The sequence below is a fragment of the Cryptomeria japonica genome, chromosome 1, assembly GCF_030272615.1.
Source record: "Cryptomeria japonica chromosome 1, Sugi_1.0, whole genome shotgun sequence".
Classification (NCBI taxonomy): Eukaryota; Viridiplantae; Streptophyta; class Pinopsida; order Cupressales; family Cupressaceae; genus Cryptomeria; species Cryptomeria japonica.
In genome coordinates this window covers 607,697,550-607,724,475 of record NC_081405.1, presented here as the reverse complement: position 1 = coordinate 607,724,475, position 26,926 = coordinate 607,697,550, and the positions used below count along the sequence as shown (strand labels likewise).

At 32.5% G+C, this 26,926-nt stretch overlaps 1 protein-coding gene across 1 annotated transcript; it reads left to right on the top strand.

Annotated features, from left to right (window-relative positions):
• The first annotated feature begins 312 nt into the window (after positions 1–312).
• On the top strand, positions 313–20,831 carry LOC131858176 (TMV resistance protein N-like). Its single transcript, XM_059211289.1, has 3 exons — positions 313–806; positions 1,122–1,210; positions 20,746–20,831. Exons 1-3 carry the CDS (start codon positions 313–315, stop codon positions 20,829–20,831), a joined length of 669 nt encoding a protein of 222 aa, XP_059067272.1.
• Positions 20,832–26,926: the final 6,095 nt, after the last annotated feature.

Genomic DNA, 26,926 nt, shown 5'->3' with positions numbered 1-26,926 from the left:
AATAAAAAGCCTAATTAAATTTAAAAAAAACCCTAAATGAAAACACTATAAAATAAAGTAAAAACCTGAATTATGTGTTTGACTTTGAGACAAAATACATTGTATAGCAATCAAATTTTCAAAAGTCAAATTTTAGAGTGGCTGTATTAGGCCCTGGTTCTATTTACAAAAGTCAAATTTTGGCTGTATAAGGCCCTGGTTCTATTCACATTGTACACGTACAAGCCTCTAGTCTATATAACCATTCTTCTGTGCCTTCTTCAAATAATGTTTTGCCCGTCTCTTTGCCTTGCTCTCACCTGCCCTGTTACCATGGAAAATGATGAGCATGCTTACAATAACCCCAAATCTCTTTTCCTCGCTGCACCATACTATGACGTATTCCTTAACCATCGAGGTGCAGATGTGAAGAAAACCGTAGCAAGCCTAATCTTTCATAATCTTGAGAATAAGGGATTGAAGGTCTTCTTTGACAAGAAATCAATCCAAGTTGGTAACAGCATACCTCAGTCAATAGAGGACGCTATTTACTCCGCATCTCTACATATTGTCATTATGTCTGCGAATTATGCAGAGTCGACTTCGTGTTTGAAGGAGCTGAATCTGATCCTCAAAACTGGGGCTCCCATCATACCTGTATTTTGTGGAGTTGAGCCTTCGGAGCTCCGAATGAAAGACAAAAATAGTGTGTATGCTCCAGCCTTTCAAAAGCATAAGCACTCTGGGAAATTTGAGGTCGATACAGTTGATGAGTGGAGGAAAGCACTTCATGAGGTTTCATATATCAAGGGCTATATTTTTAGAGGGTATAACTATTTATTGCTTTGTTTGCTTCAGTTAACGAAATTCATGCTTTCACTTAGATGTAATGAGTAAATCAAGAGTCGATGTAATCTAAAGTCTATGAAAAAAGCATGTACCATTTTGCCATCAATTTCTTTTGATACCTCAAATTGGAGGAGAGAAATTTGCTAATTTCATAGTCTGCTGTGGGTTTTAAAACATTAATCTGTAGCGCATGCTATTAGGTTACGAGATTATTTGTTCATTTTAAATTTTAAGTTTTCTAATTAATATTGTGCATATAAAATTGAATAAGAGATTTATTGTGTGCATCGTAGAGATCAAGGAGAGCTGCTGGAGCAAATTGCATCTAGTGTCGCAGAGCTTATTGAGAGAAGGAAATCTCAACCGAGGCAGAGAGACAAAGGTAACTGACGCAGCAGTCCTGTAATTCGATCATAAGAAATTGCTCAAATTCCTAGAGGAAATATCAGTCCAGGTTCAAATGACGTTCTCCGCCTTATTTTATGAGCCCACGGCTTAATTTTCTCAGCATTAGGTACACTAAATTTCTATGTTATATTATGTGGCTGAAATTTCCTTGAGCAACGGATGTGCTTAGGATTGATGACATTGACATCTTGTGACATTGATTCATACAATTCACATGGCATTTACTCTTTAGTATCTCGATCAGTGCTCTTAGCAATTTGAATAAGACCTCTAAGAATGTCCAAACAGTTTAATTTTGTTATGGGGAGTTTGTTGGAACCCATCAACCATGAAAGGTGGACTATATATCATTATCTAAGGCTACAATATCCTTCTTCAGCAGTAATTCCGTCAGCATCTTACTTTTCTTTTGACTTTTAACTCAAGTGCTATTGAGCACAAGGATTATATGTGTTAGTTGTATTGAGATTCAACATAGAGAGATATGATGGAGGTTATGTACTGAATATGATTATCATGTGTATTAAGATCTATTTAGATTTATCAATGTTTTTTAAATAAGGATTATATATTTTAATAGTTCTATTGGGATCCAACATAGAAAGATATGATGGAGGTAATGTACTGAATATGATTATCATGTATATTAAGATCTTGTAGCGTCTTAAATTGTACTCCCTTACAATTTAGTCCACATTTTGGGCTCTCACCTTAGTGTTCATCACCCAATACTTAAGTAAGACTTGATTATGCTTACATCATGCAAATATGGTCTTACTTTCAATTCATACACCACATGACCACTTTGTACTAGCCCTAAAATGGGTTAGGACCAAGGTGTGGCACCTTGGTCCTTATTGGGACCAGGGAACAACACCTTGGTCCTCCCTATTTTCTCCCCCTTTGAACAGTTTGGGCATTTTCAAATTTGCGCAAGAAACCTAGCCCTATGTCGGCCTAGGTGAAAAATTAACATTTTTTGATGAGCAAGTATATAAAGAGGCTTTCCCTTATCATTTTGAGATACATATACAGATACAAGAATAGAAGGGAGAAATTATAATCACAAGGCATTCAAGCATTGAAGCATTCATAATCAAACACTTCTAGAGGTCTTCAAAGCTCAATTCTTCATTCATCAATTGTGGAGCGACATTACATCTTTCATGTGCAAGCATGTGTGTGTGATTACGATTTTGTCATGTTCATAAAATTTCATACATCGTATGTGATTACATTCAAAAAGAAAAACATTATTTTCAGTCATTGAAGATTTGAGGTATATACCCTCATTATTTATTTTAGTATTTACAACATATCATTCAAGGTTGATTCCTCAACCGAGGTTTGGCGTAGGCAAACCCCTATTTGCAATCTATTTCCCTTTCATTCTGTATAGAAAACAAGGACAGAGTTGTGATCTTCAAAATCGACATCATTTACAGAGACGAATCAATCCCCCTTTGGTGTCGAAAAATTTCAGAGAACAAGGGCGAATTTTACCATGATTCTAAAATTTTAGGAGCCCTTTCAGGGATCACGTCTAACTTTGCTTATATTTCTGAGTGAGATGTAGGTGCACGCCTGAATCACCTGACTATAGATCACTGTTTCTATATTTTTACCTTCACTTTCAGCACTTCAACCTAATTTCAGCAATTCATCTTATAAAAGAGGACAAACAAATTCAATCTTTGAATCCAATTATTATTTTTAATCCTTATCCATGCTGATTTGTGACTAAATCTATTAATTCCGAACCCTCTTTTGAATGTAATTGGTTCATAACTAAAAACTAGCGGTTTTCACCCTTCTTGTGGTGGAAACCCTGATTTTTCACCCACTTAACATTTTTGTGAATGTGATGCCTTATACCTTTAATTTTGATTTATGTTCTCAGATCTGAGTATTTATGCAATTTAAAATTCAAATTTTCATTTACAATTTTGATTTCCAAGTGAATTTTATAAATTTAGATGTTAATTTCAAAACCCCAATTTTAATCCAAAAATTAAGCTTGTGATTTGCCTAATTTGGATTAATTGTTTTAAATCTGATTTAGAAATATTTCAAAATTCAAATTCAAATTCATAGATCTCATTTTAACCAAATAATATAAAATTTAGAGGTTTAATTCTTAAAACCCCTAATTTATTTTTTTTAATTTGCTTTGTGGAGTGTTTCACTTTACACATCAATTTTCAAATTTTATTTTAAAACTTAATAATATTAACAAAATGAGTTGAGGATGTCTTCTTAGGTTCATGGAGCACCAAAATAATTTTCGAGAATTTTAAATATTTAAATTTTTTATTCAATTCATCTAGATTTATGATGGAGTGAAATTCTAAAGTTCTATCACAATTTATAATACCAAAGCTTATCTCTAGGTATGGTGTCAAAAGCTCTTCTGAAATCTACAAAGTAGGAAAAGGCTTCTTCACCTTGGTTGTCCCAAACATTTTCAATGAAATTCCTTAGAGTTATGCAATGGGAAATGGTAGAGTGCTTAGGTCAGATACTAGCCTGTTCTCTAGCCCTTTTTCCCTTTTTTTTGCCCATTTATCGATCTTAAATTGTAGCATACTCCCTAAAAGCTTTCCAAAGAGAAGGTTCACCATAATACTATGGTAATTAGAAGGGTTATTAATTTCAACACTTTTGTGGAGAGGAATAACAACACTAGTTGTCCATTCAACTAGAAAGATGTTTTGGGTAACTTCATTAAAGATCTTCTTGATATGTGGAGCTAGGAGGCCAGCTCCCCATTTTAAAATTCTTCCTGCACACCATCAATATCTTGTGTTTTACCACTTACCAAATTCTTTATACCTTGTTTGATGTCTATTACTAAAAAAACCTTAGTTGAAGTGTCAATTGTGGGTGGATTTATTTTCTCATTTGTTTGTTCATAGAGGAGCTTCACATAATCCATCCACAAGGCATCTCTGATATTATTTTCTATTTGCTTTTTCTTTTCTTCTAACTCCCTCCACAATGATTTAGGATTGCGTTTCCCCATGGCAATTAGTTCCTTCCATCTTCAAATTACATATCTTTCTTTTATTTATTTTATCAATTTCTTGTATATTAACTTGTTTCCTTGTTGGACTCCTTCCATATAAGAGATTTTTTAGTATTCTTGCACTCTTTTCCATACCAAGGATTAGCTAGAAAGATATTTCATACCCTCTTAATAGGTTTACAATGCATACACACCTTCAAAAAAAATTTTATTTAAAATATTGGCATGCTACTGAGAACATACTCTTTTTCCCTCTTGTTTCCATTATTTTCTATACTATTTTTTGCCAACTACAAGTGTTTCTCTAGAGCTCCTGATTTTCTTGATTTATAAGGATTTTACCTTGTGTGATGACCTTCCTGTGAGAGTGTTGATTCTACTCTTCTTGTAGGCCTTAGTGTTTATACCAAACTTAATACAAAAAAGGCATATGACCAAAATCATCTCTATGAGACAGTCTTCAAAGGTTAAGTCCACCAAGTTGGAAATAAAGCTTTGAGAATATACTATGTAGTCTATCACACTTTGTCCATTATATATTTTGCAAGTGATACTATTAAATCTCGGCCAATTTTTCATGCCATTACATATGCCCAATATAAGCTACAAAGGCCTAACAACTCAGCTACAAAGTGTGATACACTCCCATTCCCATCTTGTGAACTCATTTTCTAAAGATGATCTTCATTTTCCCCTTGCCATAAGGGGATTTTATCCTACTCTACATTGTTTATCATATAAATAGATTGATTGTTCCATATTTTTTTTATTTTATCAATTTCTTGTATATTAACTTGTTTCCTTGTTTGACTCCTTCCATATAAGAGAATTTTTAGTATCCTTGCACTCTTTTCCATACCAAGGATTAGCTAGAAAGATATTTCATACCCTCTTAATAGGTTTACAATTCATACACACCTTCAAAATATTTTGTATTTAAAATATTGGCATGCTACTAAGAACATACTCTTTTTCCCTCTTGTTTCCATTATTTTCTATACTATTTTTTGCCAACTACAAGTGTTTCTCTAGAGCTCCCAATTTTCTTGATTTATAAGGATTTTACCTTGTGTGATCACCTTCCTATGAGAGTGTTGATTCTACTCTTCTTTTAGGCCTTAGTGTTCTTACCAAACTTAATACAAAAAAGGCATATGACCAAAATCATCTCTATGAGATAGTCTTCAAAGGTTAAGTCCACCAAGTTGGAAATAAAGCTTTGAGAATATACTATGCAGTCTATCACACTTTGTCCATTATATGTTTTGCAAGTGATACTATTAAATCTCGGCCAATTTTTCATGCCATTACATATGCCCAATATAAGCTACAAAGGCCTAACAACTCAGTTCCAAAGTGTGATACACTCCCATTCCCATCTTGTGAAGTCATTTTCTAAAGATGATCTTCATTTTCCCCTAGCCATAAGGGGATTTTATCCTACTCTACATTGTTTATCATATAAATAGATTGATTGTTCCCTATCCTAGCATTGAAGTCACCAATTAGGATAATATCACCTACAATACTAAAAGTTGAGATATCTTTCTTTAGTGGATCATAAGCAGGTTTTGTATCCAAATTCCTCTTCTTGTAGAATTTTGAACCTTTTGGAGAAAAATAGAAAGCCACCATCAAAACTGTATCCTCATTATCTGTTATTTTCAAGCATATAAACTATTTATTTAGGTCCTCTTTCTCTAACTTCACAATACCACTCCATGTTTATTTTATTAACATTGTGATCCCTTTGTAACCTTTACCTATCCCAATCTCTTCATTCCACACAGAAATTTGATGTATCCTTCAATGTCTGGGATCCTACATCTGTCATGTTCATGTATTTCCATAAGAACAATAATGTCCTTCCACTTTGTTATGGGCCCCAACCCCGGTCCTCTTCCCCATGGGTGACCTCTACAATTCCAATCTCATGGGGCCCCGAGTCCCTATTTCTTGTGTGTCCATTGCTCGCTGATTTTATTTATTCCATTTTTCAGCCATGCCCATCTCCTTGCATCTAGGTAAATATAAATACCTCTAACAATCCCCCTTCTTTTAAGGACCATAGATTTGTCCTCTAAGATTCTTAGAGTAAATCTCACATGCATATCATTTCCTTCTCCTATTTTCTTTTTGATCTTATTTGTTGTTTGAATATAGCCTATCCACTTCAACTTGTCCTTGAGAAAATACCTTGCTAAAATATATGTTCTTTCCTTCTATCCAAATTCCTTCAAACCTTTTATAATGATATTTATCTCCTTGTCTTGTTTGGCTTTCTCTTATGTTATTTGTCATGTTTTAGAAAATATGTCAGAGTGCAATTCCATTTTGTAGAAAACTATAATTTTGTCATTTAGATAATGACAATTGCAAATCTTAAAAATCAATTATAAAATTATTTTTTTCTAAAATTAATTGTTCATTCATTTGACAATTAAAAAATTAAAATTAGTTTAGTTTTAGAATTTGAAATGATTTGCATGCAAAAAGACTAGAAATAGAATAGAAATTTTGTTGATATCTCAAAAAGTATAGAAAATTTTCATTTAAATCTAGATTTGGTTGTAAATTTATTCTAAAACTAATTGATGATTCATTTTTTAAAAACTAAAAATAAAATGTAATTTAATTTTATAAATGGTAGAAATTTGCATCAAAAAAGAAAAATAGAATATAAATGTTGTTTAAATATCTACAATATTTTAAAAAGATCCTATTTATTTCTAGATTTCTTTTTTAAAGTTATTGTAAAACTAATTTTTGATTCATTTAAAAAATAGAATTGCATTTAATTTAATTTCACAATAAAAGGACACTATTTAAAGTTAGTTGATTTATGCTAATGTCTACACAATATACATTAACTTCAATTCAAAAATATATAAAAATATATTTTATATGAATAAAAATAATAAAAGAAGAAACATATCAAATTACTATTTGACAATATTTATTTACTATTATTATTATTTAGCATAAAATTGTTACTTCATTTTACTTTAAAGTTATTTATAAAAATATAAAGGAAACAATTTATAAAATATACAAAAGTTAATTTATTTTACCTTAAAGTTATTTATAAAAAGTATAGAATTAATATGTGCTTTAATTTTTAAAATATTAGGATCCTCAAATTAATGAGTTCATCACTTTAGAATTTGGTAAATGGAAGCATGGATAATCTATACTTAGAATAGACATGAATTATTATTTCCTTTTGATATTTGACAATGAACTTAGAGAGTATACTAGGAAAGTTTTTCAAGACTTTAGATCATATAACATTCTATCTTCTAAGTTCCCAAAGTTCACCATTCTTTTTTCTCACTCCATAACAAAAAAAAATTGAGTTAAGAAAACTTCATTCATATTTTATTTCCCATTCTCCGAGAAAATTCTCAAGAAAATGGGTTTGTAAGTATTAGTGTGCATTTATAGAATCATGAAAAAATGTTTGTTACAATATCATAAAGCCAATATAACATAATTTGTTTAACGTGTCAAACAATTAGCATCATTGCTTCATTTTTTGAAAATGAACTAGCTTAATTCTTGTATCATAATTTTAAAGATTTATTTTAACCTTAACCCTAAACCCTAATCATTATCATAATCCTACACCTAACCTTACATGTGATGTAAACCCTAAACCTATCAATAATACTCACTAAAATATTCACCCTAATCCTAGTCATGATGTAAAACCTATTCACAATCCACCCCTAACCCTAACCTTGATATAAACTCTAACCAAAATGCTAACCCTAACCATAACCCTCATCATAATATTAAGCCATAATATTAACCCTAAACCCTAACCCTGACCATACCCCTATCCCTAACCCTAACACTAACCATTATGTAAACTCTAACCCTACCAATAATCCTAACCATAACCCTAAACCCTAAAGATAACTTAGTAACCCTAACCTCAATCTTGAACAAAAACTTATCATAATTATGATTTTATCTTTAATAATATCTCTAACTGGAATCTTAACCCTAACCCTAACCTTAAGCCTAACTTAATAATATCTCTAAGCCTAACTTTATCTCTAACTGAAAACCTAATACCAAATAATATAAATGTATTGGTTTCTAACATAATCCTAATTGGATTTTACCTGAAAAAAATAACCTAATTGAACTCTAATCACAATTTAAACCTAACCCTAATATAATTGAATCATAACCCTAATTCTAACCCAAATTGAAATATAACACTAACCCTAACTATAATTAAACCCATATCATAATAAAACCTTGACCTTGATAATATCCCTAATCTATACTTAATTGAAGCCTACCAATAACCTAATTGTACAATAATTGAAACCTAACCATAGCTAACTTAACTATAACCCTAAAATTAAGCACTAACTACAACTTGAACCCTAATCTAACCATAATTAAACACTATCCCTAATCCTAATTTATACCTAGCCCTAATGTATTGAATCATAGCCTTAATTGACCTCTAAAATTACCCTAACCATAATTACTAAACCCTTTTTTGAACCTGAATCATAACCCTAACCTTGAGATTATCCCCAAACTTTATGCTACCATAACCCATAACCCTAATTAAACCCTAATGATAACCTTGAAACCAAGCTTTATTATATAGCCCTAAACCTAACAACATGATTTATCCTTAAATCCTAGCTCATCATAATACATATCTAACATTAATTGAGTTGTAATACTAACCCTAATCCTTATTAAACCTTATCCCTAATCCTCACACTGATTCTTATTGAACCTCAACCCTTACCCTAAGCATTATCCTATGATAATAACCCTATTCATTAACTAAAATGAATTATAACTATTATTTTATCTATAATACTACGACTCCCTCTATTCTTGACCCTAACTTGTTAATGACCCTAAACCTAACTATATATCTAATCGGAAACCTAATCCTAACCCTATTCTAACCCTAACCCTAACCCTAATTCTAACTCAAACCCTAACCCTAATCCTAATTATAATTCTAACCCTAACCATAACCCTAATTTTAATTATAATCACTAATTATAATCTTTAACCCTAACCCTAATTAAAATCACTAAGACTAATCCCAATCATATCCCTAACCCTAATTATAAGAACTAGACAAAATTTGTGCAGTAGATTAGCATGAATTTGAAAATTGAACCAGAAACTTAGATCGGGGAAACAAAAATGAACACATCAAGCCTCCCATAGAAAGCTCTTAAATACAGAACGTGGTTTTTGTTCTATATGGAAGTGAAAACAAATCTTTCCATAGCTAGGAAAAATGTGACTTTTATTCTATATGGAAGTAAAAACAAAACTGAAGAGCTAGGAATCCGGGTACAAGTGGAAGTCCTCAGAATTATACGTGCATTCAACAATATTTGTTTTTCGTCCAATAAGATGTCTAAAAGCCAAGGAAATCAATATCAAAGGACTGCATGAACTTCCCTTTCACAATACATAGTCGGTCGCCACAGGAAGCATTATAGTGACATGTAAGAATGTCCATACCGTCTAATTTTGTTATGGGGAGTTTGTTGGAACCCATCAACTATGAAAGGTGATATAAGGCTACAATATCCTTCTTCTGAAGTAATCTGGTCAATATGTTACTCTTCTTTTTATTTTTTACTCAAGTGCTAATGAGTATAAGGATTATGTGTTAGTTGTATTGAGATCCAACATAGGTAGATATGATGGAGGTAATGTACTGAATATGATTATTGTGTATATTAAGATCTATTTGGTTTTATAAATATTTTTTAAATAAGAATTATATATTTTATGTAATGTAATTTAAGATATAGTGATTTATATGAAGGATTAAAGGTAATATGTGAATAATTTAATATTAGATAATAAGATAAATTGCATCTTCAAAATGTTAATCATATAGAGAATAATCTAATTATAATGGCATTGCTCATCTAAGCACTTTTATCAATGAAATAAAGAAGAAGCAAGTAGAAATCAACCAATTCATATGATATGAACACAACCATTATCATAAATTTCAAAAACCAATAAGGTTGTCACCCATCAGTTTATCTCCAATACCAAAAACCTAGAAGCATTAATAACCCATTTATTGATCCTAAATACGAAGAACTAGCTAGCACAAGTTAAGTTATACCCTTAATCCTAATGCATGTATATGATGGACTTGTAAAGCACTGAGAGGGGGGGGGTTAATCAGTGACACCAAAAATAGTACTACTTTAAACACTGACCGATAGATAAAATTAACAAGTTTGTTAAAGAATATGCATGCATTCAGAAATGATATAACAACATCCACAATAAGTAAAACATCCGCCATAACACAAGTGTTTATACGTGGAAAACCCAAATAGGTAAAAACCATGGTGAGATGGTACTCACAAGTTAACTATCTGCAGTAATAGATAATAGACTGGTTAGGGTGTACAAAAATGCTTTGCTAGGAGCGAATGCTATTAAAGATCCCAAAGCTTAGTTACAAGCTATACCCAATAACTGGTAGTACCCTGTAAGGAGTAATCTTGGTGGAAGATTTTTAAATCCAAACTAATGGATCACCTGGTTAGAGGATTTGAACAATGAAGCTTGTTAGAGTTTACTTGGTTAGGGGATTTGACTGTTGCAGTGGTTAGAAAACAACAGGTGATGTGATCTAGTGATAGCAAAAATTGCTTGTATAGATTCTGTTCTACGCACTTAACTCCTCTTTACCAACATACTTTGTGACTAAACACTTCTGCCTTCACACATAACATATCACTTTCACTGATTTAAAAATAACTAATTGTGATGTCAATAAATAGACATTTAGATTTCATGTTAGCCTCAAGAAATCAGAACACAATTACCTAGGTGTAGTGTATCTAGTCAAATGATAATAATTCATCACAAAAATACCGCCAAATCTTGTCAGTGAGAATAACTCATCACGACTTGTGATAACTCATCACACAATCAGCAAATACCAGTTGGAACAATCAATACCAGTTGGAGTTAAACATATAAACCGTTATCCTTGATACTCTTGTGATAATCTTTGTTGGCCTTGATACTCCTTGTTGATGTCGAGTTATGTATAACCATTGGCTACCACCATGCATATACTAGTTGTTACCAAGTACCAGTTAGATATAAACCTCTAGCATACTAGTTGAAGTGTAAACAACTATGAAGTTACACCGGTAGACAATATGAACATATGTGTGTGTATGTGTTTCATCAATGATAACATCTGATGAATTCATTACAATCATCATCAAGACAACAATCTTCCCCTTTGGCATTGATGGCAACACTTAGAAAATTTTACAGTAATACCGCTAAGTGTGCTTAAATTTTTTTTTGCACATATACATGTGCTCCCCTTTAATACATACATCATATAAAATTTTAAGAACACACATACATATATTTCTACTCCCCCTTTGACAACAATGACAAATTGAAAAGAAATATATATATATATAGAAAAGTTTGTATCACAATGTTTTACAAAAACTTAAAAACTGAATTAGGGATCATGCATACACAAGTCTCATGAAAATAACATTGAATTTCTTCTTATGATAGGGCATTTATTCATGTTTCCTGCACATTCTGAGTGTACTCAAGCGTAGACATATTCTATGTATTGAACTCTTCCATGGAATCCAATATTTATGTTTCTAGAGTTGCTAAGATAGCTTTTGCATTTGTGTAGGCTCTTTGTAGTATATCCACTTGGGATGTGAGTAGACTCTTCAATTCCTTTAGTGACCGGAGTCTTTTTTCTTTCTCAAGATCATAGGTATCCAACCTGTTGTGCAAATCATCCACAGATTTGTTAAAAAAAAAATAGAGTCCTGAAGTGGGACATATGCATTACATATCGTTTCTAGCTCTTTCTCTACTTCAATTTGTTTTTTAGTGATATCAAAATAAAAGAATGAAACATTAGAAGTAGAAGCAAGCTATTTTCCTCCTGTTTCAATAGCTTTTCTCAATAAATCTTTGTTAAAAGTTAGACCAAGTTTCCTTGAATCAATTTCTTTTATAAGTTGCTCTCCATACTTCTTCTTGTAACTTTTTTCAGCATAAGTTTGTGTTGCTTCTTCAAGTGACTTGATTTGGTCAGATGCATCAGCAACTAATTGACCAAGTTTGCTAATAGGGGTTCTCAGATGTCCTGTAGAAGTTTCCGGTAGTAGACTAGATAGAATATCTACTGCATTCTGAATTGTTTGAGCTTACATTCTTTGCTCTTTAAGTCTCTTCTTATGTGCTATAGATTTCATGATAGTTGCAATCTTCATCATTTCGGATGCACTCATATTATCAACATTTATAGCCCCTGAGATGCCTAATGAGTCATCATCATCTTCATCAATTTGTTGTAAGACTAAAGTTTTTGCCAGTTCAGAAGATTTTACCTTAACAATTGCTTTCTCTTAGCCTTTCTTTGTTCCCTATTCAGAAATTTGTGTGTCAACATTTTTAATAGATTCCTTCTGAGTATCCTCTGAAACTGGGGGAGATCGGGGTTTCTCAAGTTGCTCTATTGCTAGTGGAATGTCTACTTTTGGATGAGTTGTTAGTTTCTCAACTAAAGTAGCCTATAAGTTAGTGATTTTAGGTGGCTCCATATCTAGTGCAATGATGTCTACACATAGATCAATTGAATCCTGAATATCATCAACAACTTGAATAATAGTGTCATCCTTCTTCTTGATAGGATAGACAACATCATCTTGCATAATTTCTTCTTCATCCATTTCAGGTCTATCAATAGTATCTTGTTCATCCTTATCAGATGGTATAAGATCTTCAGAGTGTTTGATACTTTGAGCAATCTGATGAGTCTCAGTCTCAATAGTTTGCACTTTTCAATGATCATCTTCTATAAGGAAAATGAACTTTATACTTATCAACCAGCACATTCAACTCGTCCTTGGATAATTTAGGAAAATATTCCACAAGTACATCATCTATGATTCCATTTTCTTTCTTTATAGCTTCCTCCCATTTATTAAAAAGAATAGTATACAAGGAATTAGAGATGTCTTTTTCAAGCTAATGTGGTAATGTATTGTAATGGCATAAATGATTGATTACCTGCTGAATGATTTGCTCCTTTTCTTCTACAGTGAAAGAATCAAAATGATCTCTGACATTGTCAAATCTGTTTCTCCCTAATGTTTTCACCGTTCTTTCAAAGTGGGTCTCAAGCTTCTAAGTTGAGATATCAAAAGGCACACCTACCTTTGTCACTTCCTTCACTTTCTTAGCTACTCTGTCGATTGCTTTCATCTTTTTGGGTTCGTCCTCAATGTTAGTGCCTTTAGATTCTTCTTGGAGAATTAGTTTTTGACCTCTTTTCTTTGATGCATTGTCCTTCTTAGCATAAAAGTTGGGTGCCGGTTCCTTTTTGGTTTGGACACTCTGTGTCACCCTTGTATTCTTCATCACCAGAGGTGCTTGCTCAGCCTTCTTTTTCTTACCTTTACCACTTGTGATAGGAGCAATAGTGATTTCAGCTTGTGCAGTCTAGACTTCAACAATATCTTGTTTTGCCCTCTCTTTATCCTTTGGAGATGCTAACAGGTTATTAGCATAACTAATAAGTAAGTCATAGTTAAATCTTACATTTCTTCTTCTCTAGGTTCAATTACCTCCATCAAACAAAAATCAGTGGTAACTGTGAAAACAATGTCCTTGGAAAATTATTTTACCACATCCTTAGGCAATCTTAATCTCATGCTCATTTTCTTCTGAAACCCATTGAAGTATTTGTTCATTGCAGTAGAAAAGGTGTTCTTCACAACCTTAATATTGTTCTTGAGCTAGGAAGATATCGGTAGATCCTTAGACCACTCAAGATCACCTATTCCCAATAGGAAATTTTGAAAATAAAAGAATAGAAAGATCAGTTATTGTCCAAATTTGAACTTTAGACTATTGTCCTTCTTGATAGACTGAAGATTTAACATTAATTGGCTCCTTATGGTGTCACATAGGTCATAATTACCATTTTCATCTATCATCTTGTAAGCAGTATGCACCGCTGTTGATGGAACGCTGTTTAATTTGCTAGAATAAAATACCCTATAGCCTATAACCATAGCTGCCAATTTATTACTGGGTCCCTGATGTTATTGACAGAAAAAGCATGCTTGTCAGATGTTGATCCGGTTAGAGTGTATACTGTCTTTTTTGAAATACGCCTCAGCACAAGTACTTCGTCTGTTGAGCAAAAACCAATTACAACCTGAATGTATTCCTTGGTTATACTATGAGTCCTTTCCAAATACATGTTCTCCCCATGAACTCAACTCAAAATAATTTAGATGTGTTCTTCAAAATCTTCAAGCAAGTAAGCAGCGTTATGAAAATCTTTTTCATAAACCCTAATATATTCTAATTGAATCTTCCTATTCTCATTGCAAAGGGATTTTAACTGAGTGTAAATAGATAATGATCCTAGATCCTCAATCTTGCAATCAAAGCATTATAAGACACCTCTATAACACCACTAGGAACTAGTGACAATGCATTATACGACACAATTTTTTCCACTTCAACAACTTCCATAGGTTCATATGTAATCATTAATCTCTCTACAGGTTTAGAAGACAATGCCATTTCAAATACACTAGATTCGAAGCAAGATTATTCAAATAAATAAATTATTTCTCGCATGCTGCCTCATTTACTGGTTGAATGCCCAAGTGCACACCAGTTTAGTATTTTGCAACCTTCAAATCAGCTTGATTACACAAATCGCAATGTAGCTTCGACAAATATCAACCAACAATTTTTTCTTAGCTCTACAAGCACTCAAAATTTCTTTCTCGAAAGCATTAGGGTAAAATAACAAAGTGAAAACCCATTTTTATCCTTTTTACCTACTGTATTAAATGCTCGCCCGTTAGGGTTGCAAACCCTAATTTCACTTCTTAAAGATACATAGATGTAAAACTGGTTGATAACCGATTAACAAAAAGTTATCAAAATTTCATGCATACAAATTCTCTTACCACTCATTCATTTTCAGGAGTCATGAGGTAGATTTATCGTTAAGTTCCCCTTAGCCATATTAAAAGGGCTTAATTCACCGGTGCAGGATTTTCCACATTTGGTGAAGGAACGGTTTCTTCTCTAGGTGAGTCATCACTCTTTTTCTTTCATATCCGATTCATTTCTTCTCTGGTTTCTTCAATATTAACTTTCTACTTTCCTTTCAGATTTTTAAAAGGATTGACCGATTTGCTGTTTATGGATCTACAGAGTTTTGCCAAGTGCCCCGGTTTGTTACAGTGATAGAAGGCCATACTAGATGATTTCCAAGGTCCTACATTACTTCTCTCTGTTCTTCTTCTGTGATTCATAGCCACATGACCAAAGTTATTACAGATGGTGCAAATGATATTTGTTACCTTTTCCATCTCAAATTAACTAAACCAGTTGTCGTATGGTCTTTGCCAGTTCATGTTGACTTGGTTATCAAAATTTCTCATCCAGTTGCCATTTCGTCTTGGATGTATATGTAGTACAGGATTATTTTCTCCATATCTGCACTCAACTGATCTATGTCCATGCATTCTACATGTGAAGCAATGACCTTCAAATTTCTTGGACTCATACCTAGCATTAGTATTGTAGCTTGCATTTATGTTAGGTTTGTCTCTACAAACATTTGTAGTGTGACCAAGTTTATGGAAAACAAAACAAACAGGTTTAAAGACCTTGTTACTGGTAGGTTTCTTGACCTTAGGAGAAGATTTATTATTAAGAGTGTTTCTCTTGATACAAGAGGATTCACCTTTTTTCAAATGTGTGAAAACCAAGTCCAGAGGTATCACCCTTCATTCTTTATGGTTGAAGTTGTTCTTCTAGCAAGATGGAACTTATGTTTAACTTCTCTAATTTCTTATTTCTTCAGTAAGCTCTCTGGTGAGAACTTCATTATATTTTGACAGGTCCTCTCTCAGAGATGATGTTAATTCAAGATCTAGTAGTAGGTTCTCTTTTTCTTCTCTTTTTCCATTCAAATTCTCGGGAAAGGTAGCATTCTCTTGATTGAGCTTGGCAATCCCATGATTTCTTTCCTTGATAAGATCTTCAACAGCTCTTCTGGCTTACAGTTCCTGACTCATGTGGATAGTAAGACCTTCTAGCTCTCTCCTTAGATTAATCATTTCATTGTTTAGTTTTTCAACTTCCTTAGTTAAAGCATGAATATTGGCCTCATCTAAAGAATGATTATCAAATATTTCTAATAGTTTTTTAGTTAGCTCTCTCCTTTTTACTTGAAAAGCTTTCAGTTTGACCCTTAGGGTTTCAAGCTCATTTCTACTAGACTCAAGCTCTCTAGCCATCTCAAAGTAGCTCATATCCCCTATGGCTTTAGGGTTTCCTTCCAAGTGATTATCCTTTAAGGAAGTTTGGCTCTGATACCAATTGATGGACTTGTAAAACAATGAGAGAGGGGAGTGAATCAGTGACGCCCAAAATAGTACTACTATAAACACTGACCGGTAGATAAACTTAACAAGTTTGTTAAACAATATGCATGCAATCATAAATTATATAACAACATCCAGAATAAGTAAAAAATCCACCATAAAACAAGTGCTTATACGTGGAAAACCCCAATAGGTAAAAACCACGATGAGATGGTACTCACAAGTTAACTATCTACACTAATAGATAACTGACCAGTTAGGGTCTACAAAAATGCTCTGCTAGGAGTGAATCCTTTTAAAGATCCCAAAGCTTAGTTAAAATCTATACCCAGTAAAACGTAGTACCGTGTAATGAGTAACCTCAGTGTAGGATTTCTAAATCCAAACTAATGGATCACCTGGTTAGAGGATTTGAACAATGAAGCTTGTTAGAGTTTACTTGGTTAAGGGATTTGACTGTTGTAGTGGTTAGAAAACAACAGGTGATGTGATCTAGTGATAGCAAAACTTGTTTGTATAGATTCTGTTCTATGCACTTAACTCCTCTTTCTACCTTCACACATAACATATCACTTTCGCTGATTTAAAAATAACTAATTGTGATGTCAATAAATAGACATTTACATTTCATGTCGGCCTCAAGAAATCATAACATGATTACCTAGGTGCAGTGTATCTTGTCAAGTGATAATAACTCATCACAAAAATACCGCCAAGTCTTGTCGGCGAGGATAACTCATCACAACTTGTGATAACTTATCACACAGTCAGCAAATATTGGTTGGAACAATCAATACCAGTTGGAGTTAAACATATAAATCGTTATCCTTGATACTCCAGTGATAATCTTCGCTGGCCTTGATACTCCTTGTTGATGTTGATTTATGTATAACCATTGCCTATCACCATGCATATACTGATTGTTACGAAGTACCGGTTAGATATAAACCTCTAGTATACCGATTAAAGTGTAAACAACTATGAAGTTACACCGGTAAACAATATGAACATATGTGTGTGAATGTGTTTCATCAATGACATCATATGATGAATTCATTAGAATCATCATCAAGCCAACAATATATTGGTCATCCTTATCACAACCTTTACAAGATAAATCACTATTCAATCCAAAACCTTAATCCATATCTCAATTCCCCATCTCTAATTCATCTCTCAAATCCTCATCCCCATCTCTAATATATTATCCAACTAGCATAAAGTCCCCTATCAATCCTTAATACTTATCCATTGATGTTCCCTTATAAAAATTCCTAGACTATGCATTAAGAAAAGGTAAGGATGACTTCGTTGGGTATAACTTAATAATTGAAGAAAATATTAACTCTAACTATTATTCAAATAACTACTTATTGGTTGTCCTCTATCCTTTTTCCTTTTACAAGGGAGAAGAATCCTTCACCCAAAGGCTTCTTTAAAGCCAAACCATATCCCTAATCCCTATCACCCATACATATCTAAAATCCTTATCCTAGTCACAAAATTGAGATATCCTTGTAGCCTTCATATCCTATCACAATCCTTCATTCATCTATATTATTGATATTTAATTTGTCTCAATCGAAAATTCTATCCAATGAATTCACCTTTTGGGATTTCCTTTTAGGACTAATAAGAAAGGATCTTAAGCTCCATTGTACAAAAAATAATATTCCCTCCCTTCACAACACTAATCTGACACAATCAAAACATCTCTCACCATCATGCACTCCATCACCTATTAATTTCACTCAAGAGCTTCTTGTACATAATATATTATTACATTGCCAAAATTGTAAGTCCATTCAATAATATCCTATCCCTATCCAAGCTCATATCCCATTTTATGAACCATTGGATCTATGCCAAGACAAAATTCCAAAGCAATATGAAACAAGATAAAAAAAATTCAGGATCCTATTTGTGATCATGACAATCAACCTAGTCTAATATTTTGATGAAGATCATATCTATGGTCATAAAATATAAGATGATATGATATTTGAGCAAGATCCTACCATTAATAAACAAATTTAATATTATGTGCTTGTCCACATCTAACGCATCTACTCATCAACTAAGATTGTCCACCTCTGTTAAAGTATACTTTATTTAAGTAGAAGATAAGATACAAAACATTCATTATTTTAACCACACAATGGTTCATTATCTTGCTTCTAAAATAACAAATACCTTATTGCAAATAAAATCTATAAAATCATAGAATGTAAAGGAAAAGGATTAGGCCTACATAAGCAAGGAGTTTTAGAAGTAGAACACTTTTGCACCAATCTAAGATATCAAGTTCTTTGCTATTCATCAATCAAGAAATCTAATGATGTCAATGTTACCTCACCAATATTAAACGTGGATTCATTTAATGCAAGAACTCAAATTGGGGCCATATATCCTTATAATAAGATTTTTACTAGAAATCCTTCCATCAACACTTTAAACCATTATTACCAGTTCTTTATACCATCAAAAAATTATAAGCAAAGAAAGAAAATGATATTATTTATAGAGTACAGTGGAGGGGTAAACCCAATCAAAGAAAAATGTAAAAAGGAAATGGCCAAATCAAAAGCCACACACTGGTTATAATATATTTTCATAATCTTCAAAATCATCATCAATCCTACCACATAATGTGCATTAAAGTGTTGGTCCCAAAAAAAACACAAAGCCAACCTTACCCATCAAGAACTTCAACTTAATAGGAGAGAAAGGAAGGAATTGAAAAGAGAGGGCATCAATAGCTCCCTTGGAGCCAAGAAACAAGGCATCATCAACCCAACCATAACCCCTCTTGTCATTTCCAACCACAACCATCTCCATAGGAAAGACTAAAGAAAACCAAGGAAGTTAAAACTGAAGAAAAAAGGTCAAGGCCGCATACAGAAAAAGTAGAAGGACAACTGAAACCCCAATAAAGGTTGACCAAAGAATTGAAATGTGAAAGAAATGAAAAGAAGACCCCATCAACACAAAAATCTCAAACCCAAGAGTTTAAAAAAATACCCCTAGCCTAAAAACCTCTCTCACATAAGCATAAATCTCAAAAAAACACCAGGGGAGACAAAGAACAAATGAGCCACTATACAACCACCTCAATGATAGGAACAAACCTCCAACAACAAAAGAAGCCACTAAAGATCAATACATGAAAAAATCCAATCTCGTGCTACAAGAGGGGTACAACCCCCAAGACCCTGCACAAAAATGGATCACAAAGCCTTTAGCCCACACTATACCTCAAAAAAGAGCCCAAAAGGAGTGTGACAAGAAAGCAAAACATTTCACCAAAAACAAATGGCCCAAAAATATCAACACCTCGAGAACGACCCTCAAGAGAAACACAAACTAAAGACCAAGTGAGCAAGAGGGGGCAAAAGCTAGCACCCGACACCATCAAGGTAGGAAAAAATAGGGACTGAACAACAAAAAGGGAAAATGTCCTCCAGCCTAGGTGATCTCCATCAATCTCACTGTCTTCCTCTACATCCTAGGACTTTGTTTCCATGCGACCTCCACAAGTCTTTGTTGACTTCTTGTTTATGATTTTTCCTTGATGTCAAAATAGATGGGTTGGCTTGGCATCTTGGTGATTTATTTGGAAAACTCAGTTTTGGTATTAAGTATATTGTTCAGTATTTTGTATTTTGATGTTGGTTTTTATCCAGGTTTTTTGGTACTGATCTCTTAGCTTCCTCTGTAGACATGAGGCATATTCATTCACAAGGTTGCATTATTCTTTTAGGTGATATATATTTTATTTTGATCTTGATGAAATTTAAGCATGATCTTTGTTGATTTCGTTCAGGCATATACAGTTGACATTTCATATTTAGGTGCTTTGAATTTGAAATAATACTTAGCACATTCACATTTGACTTGAAAATTCAAATTAATATTTGGGACGTTGCCATATATACATATATTAATTGGTCCTTTCGTCACTAATGGTTTACATTATCTCATCATATATATATGTCTTGAAAAACTGAATCGTTTAATTGTGGTTATACTTTGCAGGCTCCACTCTTTATATGGTACTTTGCAGCATTGAACACATGGCAGTTAACTACAAGTCTGAGTTGGAATGCATATTTTACTATTAAAATTGGCAAATCATTTTTATCGATCATTCACATGGTTTAATATCCAGACTTGAAGTGATAATGTGTTTTGATAAACTATTTTATATCGGGCAAAAAGGAAACTTAGACTCTCATGCAAAGTAAACATTTTGTGTCCTTTCTACCAAAAAAAATTACCTCACATGAAATTGGTGATGTGGCATTTTTATGCAGTTAAAATGTATTTGTGTCTTGTTTATCTGGATTTCAAATGACTATTATACTTTCCAAAGTATTTTGAAGATCTTTGAAAGGAATAGGGCAGACAAACTATGTTTTATCTTTTGGTTCAAAGGCAAGCCCAAACCCTAGCCGCCATGATGTATACACAAGTTCAGACTCAATCTGTTCTAGCTAAAATACTATTGTGAGTTTCAAATATGTTGGACTTTGATGGATGACAAATTTGTTTATAGACTTATTTTGAGCTAAAAGCGGAGGTAACTGAGATTTTCATGTGATTGGTTTCCTAGTTTGAATTTCCATTATTGAGGTAACCTTTTTACATTATTTATGTTTTTATTCGAATGTGAACTTGCAAGATGAAAAGGAAACGTGAACAAGGAAAAGAACTAGAAAATATTACTACAAGATTAGTGTTGGTTCGCGTTCAACTAATCTTGAAAGGCTACACTTATTTTCAAAGAAGTTATAGTTTTAAAAAAAATGGATCATTTTTCCACTTACTTATTTTTGAAAATGAAAGGGGGAATATTACAATTGAAAAAGAATAATGTGTGGTTTTATTTTGATAACCATAGTTTAAAAACCCTAACTTGTATGAGATTCTAAACTTGGATTGTTTCTTATTCATGTAACGGTCCTTTGTTTTCAAATCATGAAAACCCTACTTAACTAGGGTATGTGTAGTGTGGTTGAACAAGATTTTTTTTTAATTATTAGATTTTGACCTATAAACTGTACTCTTGCAACCATTGTTGTGTTGTTGATTTAGTGAAGATAGATAAGTTTTAGAAAGTTATTAGTGTTAAATATAAAGAGATTGAAAAAGAATATAAAACAACAGTTCTTTGAGAAAGATGGTTTAACATATTTGAATTTTTTTGAAATATCATTTGTTCAGAATTGAGGGACTGTAATGCATATCTTTTAACTATATACTACTTAGATGTTATGATTGAACAAATCATTGCAATTACAAGACCCTTGGAGTGTACAATGTTGGTTGAACTATTGATTACTATTATGTTAAGGTGTTGAGTTGGACTCCACCATTATAGATAGTTGAAGCTAGGGGTTGAGTTGGACTCAACCATTGTAAACAGTTGACGTTTTGAGATTAAATAAAGAGATAGTTTTGATTTTTTTTTTATACCCCATGAGGGTTTTCCCACTCAAGAAATATATGTGTTATGTAATGTCATATTTCTTTCATTCTATTACTTATTGATGTGATCTTTCAATTAATGCTCTAATACTTTAAAAATGTTCAAAATATGTTCATTCTTCATGTGGTCAAATCTGTCATATTTTAAGATTGCAAAATTTGCATTGTGTGAATCTATTTGTTATGTTCTTCACATATCATTCCTTCACATTATCAAAATTTTTGAAAAGTTATGATTTGTGAAAGTTGTTATGAGTTGGATATTAATTTAAAAGTTTCACTTGCATTCAAAGATCATATTGATTCAAAGTTCATTAAATCCCTACATTCTGTTAAATGTCTAATGACTGTCTTAGAGTTTTAATTTGTGCATTTAAAGATTAAATTCACTTCACTCTGATTCATCCCCCCTGTCTCAGAGTGATTACTCTTCCAACAAGTAGTATCAGAGCGTAAGGTCCTGCATAAGGTTTCATACCTAGGATTGATTTTGGTTTCGGAAGCCTCTTGTTTTTTTTGGTGTTTTGGTTATATGGAAAATAGTAGAGGGAACAGGGGAAAAAGATTTCCACAGCAAAATTGTAATCAAATTCTTTTGCATGAATCTAATATGAGAAATAATGAAGTTGATAACATAACTAATAACTCTGAAATGATTAAATATCCTAATCTTGGAATTCTTCATCTTGAAGAATTAAATTTTGGTTTGTGAAAACACAAGATGGAGACATATTTATCTTCTTTACGATTTTATGTGTGGGTAACAGTAGAAAGTGGTTGCAATGTATCTACAACATCTCCTCTCACACTTAAGGAGGAGAAAGCTCTTGAAAACAATGCTAAGGCTTTAAATGTTATTTTTAATAGTCAGTCAAATGATATCATTCCAAAAGTCATCCATTGTAGCAATGGAAAAGAAGTTTGGAACAAACTAGTTGAACTAAATCAGAATGGTGAATCACAAGAAGAAATATCTTTGAAAACTGAAACTAGTTGTGCAACATCTGATAGTGAAGAAGACATTAATTTTCACAGTTCTGGAAGTAGTCAAACTAAGTCCAAAGAAACTATTATTGAACATACAATTGATCAAGAAATTGGTAAACTATTTTTCATAAGGAATGATAAATCTAAGAAGGAATATGTTGATCATGACCAAGGAAGTAAGGTTGATTTTGAAAATGAGCTCCTGAATGCTTTTGATATGATTAAACAACTTATAAGAGAGAACCATAATTTTAATAGAGAACTTCAACAAGAAAACTATATCAGGGAAAATCTTGAATGGGAAGTGGTTTCTATAAGGAACTTAGATAAAGTTTCAAAATAGCTAAGGGGTGAAAAATATTAATGAGAAAAGATTTGTGTCTCTAGATAAGATCATTAATACACAAAAAGCTCCAAATGACAAAGGTGGTCTAGGATTACAGGAAGAACAATGCTCTAAGGTTATGAAAACCCCTAGAACTAAGGTGAATTTGAATTTTCATGCTTCTGATCTAGAAATTGTGGGAAGAAAACAACATGAGAACATCAATAGGGGAGGAAGAATTAGAACAAATAGATGTCTAAGTTTTGCTTCTTCTTGGCAAGGTAAATTGATGAGGTATAATTGTTCTTTTATGGGCTATTACTATTCTTGTTTTGAGTATGGTCATAGAGCTTCTGAATGTTGGGTTAACATGAAGAAGAATGATTGGAAAAAGAACTATGATAATATCACATGCTTTAAATGTAACAAATGAGGCCATATTGCAAGAAATTATGATAAATTGTCTCTAAAAGATGGTATAGGAGAATGCAAATCTGCAGTTGTTTGCTATAAGTTTCATGGATTTAATCGTAAAATAAGTTTTTGCAAGAAGAAATCATCAGGGAAATGGATTTCTATGGGTCTGGAGAATAAATAATGGAAAGGAGAAGGAAGAACTTAATTTTGTGCATGATGCATAAGGATTATCTCTTAGTCTTTAAGTGGTTGCATGTTCTTAGGGGGGGTTATCTAATGTTTAATTTTCTAAGGATCCCCAAGATATTTGAGGTAGTCTATTTACCTCATGGGTCAATTAAAATAGTTTGGCATCTTTCTAATTTTGTTTTGATGATTGACTCTCTGCTTTCAATAAGTTGTTCTCTCAATTGAGGCAATACGCGAGAATAATGGTTTGTAGAAATTTTATTTGGACAGAATGTTTTGAGAGAACAATGGCTTGTGGCTAATAACTGCAATGATCTAATTATATAAATATGGTAATTGCAAGTAGTCAATAATGAAGATAGATCTGGCTGCAATGTGAAGCTTATGTTTCATCAATATCACCATAAATGATTGGTATGATGTGGAATCTAGAAATTCTTTTCTATTTTGTAATGATAGTAAAGACCGACAATGATTACTTTAAGAGTTATGTTCTTTGCTTGGACAACATATTCTTCATCATGACAGGAATATTTTTTTCACACGTTAAATTGGAGTTTTGTCATAAACTATGCATCTGGATATATATATGTGTTAAAGTTGTCATTGAAAATGAATGTTTTGAAAGTGGATCTTGCATTGTGGTATTGTTACATTTCTTAGTCTCATGATATCCACAAATGCTCTTTATGTTTTAGAAGTGAAAGTGGTTTCACAAACAAATACAGGTGTAACTTTGCATGATGACAATGAATTTGGATGATAATGATTTTGTCTTTTACTGAAGGACAATGTATTGTAATAAGTCTTTCTCATTTTTATTTTGAAGTTAATGCTTGATGGAATTCCATGATCAAGTTCAACGATATAGTCCTGGGCTCTTGAGTAAGAAATTAATGGACTTAGAGTAAAGTGTCCTTGATGTAAGATGGTTAAGATGCTTAATAAAATATTGCGAACATGATAACCATGGTGTTGTACAACAAGTTAAGCAAGTTGATGAGATTGAAAGACCCAAGCACATTTAGGAAAGAGTTGAATATTAGGGAAATTTTATACCTATTTCATAGTGATATTGGAACTTGGACAATAAATTTTAACTTACAGATGGTTTTTGTTGGATGAGAAAATGTGCATGCAGAGAATGTTAGAAAACATGCATAAGGAACAGTTTGAAAACCATGCTTTGTTGACTTAGCTTGTGATTTCTATTAACTTTTTCTTGTACCATTTTTTCTATAGGTACAAATTGTTTTATTTGATAGTGACATGCTTCAAGGCATTATATTTCAGTGTGTATAGTAACAATAAAAGTGACATCGATGAAAGTCTGTATACAAAGCTATAATACTTGGTGTATTCTTGTTTGATGACCTTGCAGTGGTGTCCAATTTTGATGTAAGAGTGATAACAATAGTTCTTCTAGTGTTTTTCCTTGGTACTTGACTATGTTTGGTACATGAGGATGTTAGTAACTCACGAAGTTATTGACAGTGGGTCAACTTAATGGATTTTCTATCCAATGATACAAATGTCATTATTAGTTGACAGGTCTCTTGATTTCTCATGTGATTACCACAAGTAAATATATTTCATAAAGTTGTTTGGCTATGTCTAAAGAAATGGTATATTAGTTAACCATGATTCTTGATTACTAGCTTCAGATGGATATGTACTAGTTACAATCTTCTCTTTGGTACATTTGACATAATAAGGTTGCTTGATTACTTGATTGATATATTAATTTCCATTTGGTGATATTAAGTTTTTGTTGATATTGTTGGCTTCAATGATTGGATGCTTTCAGCTCTTATTCTAGTTAGATTTGTTATCACTGTCTGGACTGATCTCTTGATCATATGTGCAAAGGATATATATTTCACATGGGATTATTCTATCTATATTGGATTATTATATATAAAAGGGAGGAGCAACTATGACCATTTTGGAGAGCATTTGGGAGGGTTTAGTGTCTTTCTTCCATTTTTGTATGCTTTATATAATCTGTTTAATATCTCTCTTGATATGCATTCTTAGGATTGTAGTTTCATTTCTATTTCATTTTTTATTGATACTAACAACACTAACATTTTAATCTTGTGTTTCTAACAATCCTTTTTGTAGTGCATCAGATACCATAATCTAGCTAAGAAATCTGAAGACCAAGGAAGTAAGAAAACTCACCAATCATAGACATATGAATTTATTTCTTCATCGCCTCTACAAACATCATATGTATACCATCATATCTACCAAAGCTAATCTAATATGATCTCCATATACAAAATCTATAAGAAAATTTACATTATCAACCCTAATGTAAAGATTTCTATTAATGGCACCTTTATTGAAAATTTACTAAAGTACTCATCCAACCTTGTATACCAATTCTGTAGCGACTTTCTTGACTCCATTCAATGCTAATTTGAGTATGCACACGATGTATAGATCCTTTGATAAATGAAATCATCCAAGTTTATCTATGTAGATATTTTCATCTAAATCACCACTCAGTAAAGACAATTTGACATCAATATAATAAACCTTGAAGTTATTATGAGATGTAAGGCAAGAAACATTTTGATTGTGTCCATCCTAGCTATTGGAGCAAACATCTCCTCGAAATCAATTCCTTCCACCTGTTAATTTATCCTCTACAAACTAATATTGTGTTACTCCAGGTCATTTCTCCTTCATCATTCATCTTATTCTAGAACACCCTCTGTATTCCTATGGCATTCTTATATATTGGTCTAGAGACTAATTCCCATGTTTAATTATTTTGAATCTAATTTACCTCTTCTTCCATTA

What these genes read in the sequence shown, in the direction of transcription:
- LOC131858176 (XM_059211289.1), top strand. Translation starts at nt 313, where the DNA reads ATGGAAAATGATGAGCATGCTTACAATAACCCCAAATCTCTTTTCCTC. An exon ending in AAGGGCTATATTTTTAGAGG is followed by an intron (nt 807 to 1,121) that starts GTATAACTATTT and finishes TGTGCATCGTAG; the next exon opens with AGATCAAGGAGAGCTGCTGG. An exon ending in ACCGAGGCAGAGAGACAAAG is followed by an intron (nt 1,211 to 20,745) that starts GTAACTGACGCA and finishes TATACTTTGCAG; the next exon opens with GCTCCACTCTTTATATGGTA.